The following is a 6,000-nucleotide window of genomic DNA, read 5'->3' on the forward strand; positions in this document are numbered from 1 at the left end:
AATAAGTCATTAGCAAAAAAAAAAAAGGCAAGAAATGTACATTAAAATGATGTATAACCACATTTATTTAAAAATGTATTCCAATATCAAATGGCAAAGTTCAATAGTGTAAAACTGCAGTTACTTTTGCACCAACCTAATAGAAAGAACAGCTACTGACTAGAAGAAAAAATAAAATGGTTCTGTAGGAAGGCATCAAATGTTGTAGTGGTCAGAGATGAGCAGATCTGCCTCCTAAATCCTTAGAGGTCACTTCCCATTTGATATGCTCTGTCAGAAGTGCAGGAAAACACATCAATTAAAATTTAAAGCTTGTTTTTGAAGTGCTAAAATTTATATAACTTTTTTCTACTTTCTGTAGATTATTTCTTTTTTCTAATAAGTAGAATAAATGAACTATTTTTGTGTGTGTGTGTGTGTATATATATATATATAAAATGTCAGAAGTATTCATCTGACTGGTGATCTTTGAATGTCTTTTTGCTGAAAAATCCATTGCTGCCTGATCTTCAGCTGCTCTCCTGTGAATGCGAAGATCAGATGCCACTCTGGAGGGAAATGATGCCCTAAGAAGTTGCATTAAGACCTGGTCTTACTCTGGCAAAATGAAAACAGGCCAAGGGTCATCTCAGCTTGATTTCCCTACTGCTGTTTTTAACCTCTGAAAATTCCTTGTGGACTTGAACCATGTTTGACCTAGATTCTTCTGAGTGTCAGAGGTTACTGTGACAAACGAGTTCTGGCATTTTTCTGTAGTTCATTTGAATAATCACAATCAGGGATGGGAAGAGTTGGTATACATCAGCAGCAAATACAGAGAGGACACAGTTGAAAGTTGATTTAAACCTGAAGCAAGATCAAGGAAAATTCTCCCCCTCTCTGACTAGTACCGAATCTTACATGCCTGCTTGTTCTTCCACAAGTGACCTTTTAAATGTTGACATACTTCAGGGTTCTGCCTCAGGTCCCCAGTTGCTATATATTTACTCTTTAGGTGATCTCCAGTCTGTGCAAAGACTTCAGATATAATATGTTAACAGTTGGGTGGATTTGAAATATGTGAAAGAAATAAGGCATTCTTAAAACTTCTTAGTGGAAATTCAGTTTTAGTAATAAGTGATGGCTTAGATATTATATGTTGAAGAAAATATCTAGGAAATACCCAGGGTGGGAGAGAAGGGTCTTTGGAAGGGAAGATCATGGTGAATAACTTTAAAAATCTAATATTAAACAGAAATGAAAGCGCTAGTTCTTCAGATGTAGGGGAAAGTGTTAAAAGAACTGACAGGCTTTCTTTTACGTACTAAGAGTATAAGAGGAAAATCCCACGGCTCTGTAATTAAGAATTATGCGTTTTAAGGCCCTTTGGTGAAATAGAGAAATAGGAATACTTCTGAAATCACTACCCACCTTGTGTGTATACCCAAGTGAATGGTGTGTAAGTAGGGTGACTGTTAATAGACCCCTAATAAAAATAGTATGATAAAATAATACAGATAAGTGGAGCAGAGGTCACACATGCATGTTCTACTTAGAATTTTTTTTTTTGCCTGGATGATTGGTAAAGAGTTGAGTGTAGGACAGAGTCAATGCAAGCTAAAATTCGTGGTCTCTTACTTCATGATGGTAGGTGGCCAGGACCTTGATTGTATGTCAGGAAGAAGGAATGGGCAGGTGGAATAGTCTTCTGGAGAGAGCAACACTCATGAAATGGCTGCGATGGTACTACTGTCTTGTATGCTTACTGCAGATGTGATTTTATTTGAGAATAAAGTTAGAGCTAAATTAACCAGGATAGCGATGCTAGAAGAGGATACAGGAAATGATAGGTCTTCAGGAGACAGGGCCAGAAGTGCTTAGTGAAGGGAACGCAAGAGGTCTGCTGTGGTCTAGAACTGTAGCGCTGACCTGGAGGCCAGAGGCCCGTCTCACACATGTTAGATCCTAGACATCAACATGTTTGATCTCTTTACATATTGTAAATCTAATCTTAGACAGTGATTGCATGTGGGAAATCTTAAAAGATGGGGAACCTTAATACTGCTCAGTTGAAATTCAACTGCAAAGTAAACTTTCAACTTTCCCTGATTAACACTGTTCCATAGAGTGCACACATTTTCCCTCCCCCCTTTATTCTTAGCGTGAGACTTCTTTCATGAGCTCATCCTTACTATGAGTAGTTTTAGAGGAATTACGCTGTTGTGAAGACCTGGAGTTACACAGACTACTGTTTCTGAACCAAGAAGTCAAAAAAATGAAGTAAATAGAAATGTAACAAAAAGTCAAAACTTAGAGCCTTACCATCCTTGACCATTTAAGTTTTTAGGAGAAAAGATGAGTCTATAAATCACAACCTATTTTAGTAGGACCAGAAAGACAGTGTGTTTTACTTGGAAACAGATACTAGCCTTGCTATTAGCATATACGCTTAATTTTAAAAAGTGAAACTTTTTTTGTCCCTTAACATGTTACTAAAGGCATTTACTGTGAACAGCGATATCTTTCTTCCCTTAAATAGCAATATAACCAGGAAATCACTGACTTGAAACAGCCAGTTTTGGTCAGTCAGCCTAAGAGAAGGAGAGGCCCTGGCGGCACATTACCAGGCCCAGCCATGCTTATCCCTGAGCTCTGCTACCTCACAGGTATGCTGACTTGTCTTCATCGGATGAAGCCACTGTGTAGCTCCCCTTCAGTTCTAGAAGCCATTAAACATTCCTTTACCGCACCCATCCTCCCCACCACTAGCCCGACCCTTAAAACTGGTTTGTCTCCTGGGAGTTCTTTCACGCATCACCACCCTACATTCCATATAGGTAGACACGATTCTTGCTTCTTTAACTGCATAGTTTTATTCTGTTTAAAGGTTTAACTGATAAAATGCGTAATGATTTTAATGTGATGAAAGACTTGGCTGTTCATACAAGACTAACTCCAGAGCAAAGGCAGCGTGAAGTAGGAAGACTGATTGATTATATTCATAAGTAAGTCATCTGTGCTTTACTGGGGTATGTTTTCAGTTCTTTATTTTATGTGGGTTTGGAGGAGTGACTTTCTCAGGGGAATGACAGAAAGTAATTTTGTTTTTTATGTGTATTTTCAGTATTCAGCGTGGGTTCTTCGTGTTTCTAAGTGAGGCTGCTGTTTGTCAGGGGATAATTAGCTCAGTTGGTGAAGAATCACCTGCAGTGCAGGAGATCTGGATTCAGTTCCTGGGTCGGGAAGATCTGCTGGAGAAGGGATAGGCTTACCCGCTCCAGTATTCTTGGGCTTCCCTTGTGGCTCAGCTGGTCAAGAATCTGCCTGCAATGCGGGAGACCTGGGTTCGATCCCTGGGTTGGGAAGATCCCCTGGAGAAGGCAAAGGCTGTGCCCTCCAGTATTCTGGCCTGGAGAATTCCACGGACTGTACATGGGGTGTAAAGAGTCAGACGTGACTGAGTGACTTTCACTTTAAGTTAAACCATGGTATTTCTAATTCTGTTAGAAAAAGAGAATAAAATAGAAAGTGAAATTGTTACAGCATTGTGTGTACTTTGAGGAGGAGATAGTTTGGGCATCAGAATGTTAAATGAAAGGATATTGTGAAGGGAAACATAGACATAATAAGAGAAAAACATTTCTGTGTTTCCTAGCATTCTCACCAGTATTTCAATCCTGAAAGAAACATTGACATTTGTTATAGGCTGCAGTGGGTCTCTATTTGCTTGTGTATATTAGTTTTTGCTTTTTCCTTACATTTAGTGATAAGCAATATGTTAAATTTACAGAGATGATAATGTGCAGAGGGAGCTTCGAGACTGGGGTTTGAGCTTTGACTCCAACTTACTGTCCTTCTCAGGAAGAATTTTGCAAGCAGAAAAGATTCATCAAGGTGGAAAAACAGTAAGGCAGTTCTTAAAAGTTGTCAGTGAAATCAGGTTTGGTTCAGATTCACAATAAAACAAGCACAAATAACCTGATTACATGCCAGTGTAGTCCTTTCCTCTCTTCCCTGACCCACAGCCTCTCTTTGTCCACCGATCTGAATATGGGAGGAGGAAATGTGGGAACACTCAAGAAAGCGAAGCCTGCAGCTTCTCTTCAAAACCATCTGTGAGACTGAGATGATAGGTGGCTTAATTTTTTAAATAACCTGAATTTTTTAAATTGAGGTATAGTAGAAGTCTCTTAAGTATCTAATTGGGTTGATATTTTGTCTGCCACTACAGTGAACTTTTACGTGGAAAACTCCCTGTTTATTTAGCTTCATTTTTTCCTGGACCATTTGTTTGTTGCTGCTGCTGCTGCTGCTAAGTCGCTTCAGTCGTGTCTGACTTTGTTTGTTAGGGATATATATATTTGCACACATATACACGTATATGGATATATATATATATGTGAAATATTGTGATACCTTTTATATCTTATTTCCAGAAAAGGAAAGCACGTATTCTAAAATATGTGTTTGTGTAATCGAAACACTACAAGTACCAAAATTTAAAAAAATCCCTTTATCAAAAGCTGTGCTCTTCTGTTTTTGAAATGTTCTATGGATAACAACCTAATCATGTAGCTTAATATTTTAATTACTATTTCTTTATTATCCTTTGTAGTAAATATATATTCTTGTATAAGAGTTGCTTAGGAGGTGGGTAGGACATGTAAAAAGCAGGCTTTTCCCTCTGTGATATAGGGCACTGTACTTTGAGTTATGTATTAGCTTTCTGCCTTACTGTCAGATGTTTTCATAGCTTGCCCTCAGTATCTGACACCTCAGTCATAAAGTCACTTAACTTTCAAGGCCTTGTTTTTTTATATCTTTATCATAAGGTAAATAGTACCTATCCTTGTAAGAGTTTATAAAAGATTTTAAAAAGGGCTATAGCTTAAGATACTGTTATAGGCAGGTGAGCACTTGAGTGGCAGCTGTTAATATGAGTGTATTTTAAATAAAATTGCTGTAATCCTTTGAATATATTTTTCTTTTTTCTCACTTAGACCATTTTGTTTATGACTGCAGTTCAAATTAAAAAGTAGTACTTTGAGATTTACACTATGCCATGGTAGAATTACTAAAGAATTTATGGCTTTATCCCTGAGAACTTACAATGGAATTTACAATGTCTCTGAACTTTCTTCTAGTTTGATTACAATCCACAATTTGCAGATTGGTCAAAAGAAACAAGAGGTGCACCATTAATTAGTGTTAAGCCACTAGATAACTGGTTGTTGATCTATACTCGAAGAAATTATGAAGCAGCCAATTCGTTGATACAAAATCTATTTAAAGTTACACCAGCCATGGGCATACAAATGAAAAAAGCAATAATGTAAGTTTATCAAGTCATTTCTACTCTGAAAATTGACTCATAGTCATTTGGAAGGTGGGAACTCAAACTGTTAAAACTATTAAAAACATTAAATTATCTTAAAGATCTGATAAAGTTCCTTGTACGGTGGACACAGAAATGGGTTTGAGTCACTAAGAATGAGTGGGACAAAAAAAAGGACTATTTCTCAGACAATTGCCATTGAGTGTGTTAGAATTCCTTTTGACTACATGGCTGCTCCTGATGTTCTATTTAATATTTCACCCAGAAGTGTTGCTTGTGTTACAATCTGTGGGAACCTTTTAACACATAGTACATTTTTTTGGTTAACTTTTTCTGAATGTTGAATTACGTATTTCCGTTCTAGGATTGAAGTGGATGATAGAACTGAAGCCTATTTAAGAGTCTTACAGCAAAAGGTTACGTCAGATACCCAGATAGTAAGTAGCTAGTTGATATGTAGGCAGTTGACCTGGAATCAGTTGTTTTAAATGGTAAACCTTCGAACTTGAGTTCAGTGTTTAAAATGTTATAATTAGGTTCCCAAACCAGTCACAAAATACATATTTTACCTTCCTAAGATAGCTCAGTTAATGCTGGCTTTAGTTGGGTGCCTAGAAGCTTGTGTGCTGCAGATGGTAAGGAAGGGATGGAAGAAAACAAAGCCATCTTAAATTTACCCAGACTCA

General features: G+C 37.4%; 1 protein-coding gene across 1 annotated transcript in view; it reads left to right on the plus strand.

Moving 5' to 3' along the window:
- PIWIL1 (piwi like RNA-mediated gene silencing 1) overlaps positions 1-6,000 on the plus strand; it is a 36,154-nt gene that overhangs the window by 17,712 nt on the left and 12,442 nt on the right. Inside the window, exons 9-13 of the mRNA XM_005691338.2 lie at positions 2,519-2,645; positions 2,867-2,984; positions 3,770-3,884; positions 5,124-5,311; positions 5,679-5,751. Of these exons, the coding sequence (XP_005691395.1) occupies positions 2,519-2,645; positions 2,867-2,984; positions 3,770-3,884; positions 5,124-5,311; positions 5,679-5,751 (621 nt within the window). The remainder of the gene's footprint in view (positions 1-2,518; positions 2,646-2,866; positions 2,985-3,769; positions 3,885-5,123; positions 5,312-5,678; positions 5,752-6,000) is intronic.

The sequence above is a fragment of the Capra hircus genome, chromosome 17, assembly GCF_001704415.2.
Source record: "Capra hircus breed San Clemente chromosome 17, ASM170441v1, whole genome shotgun sequence".
Lineage (NCBI taxonomy): Eukaryota > Metazoa > Chordata > Mammalia > Artiodactyla > Bovidae > Capra > Capra hircus.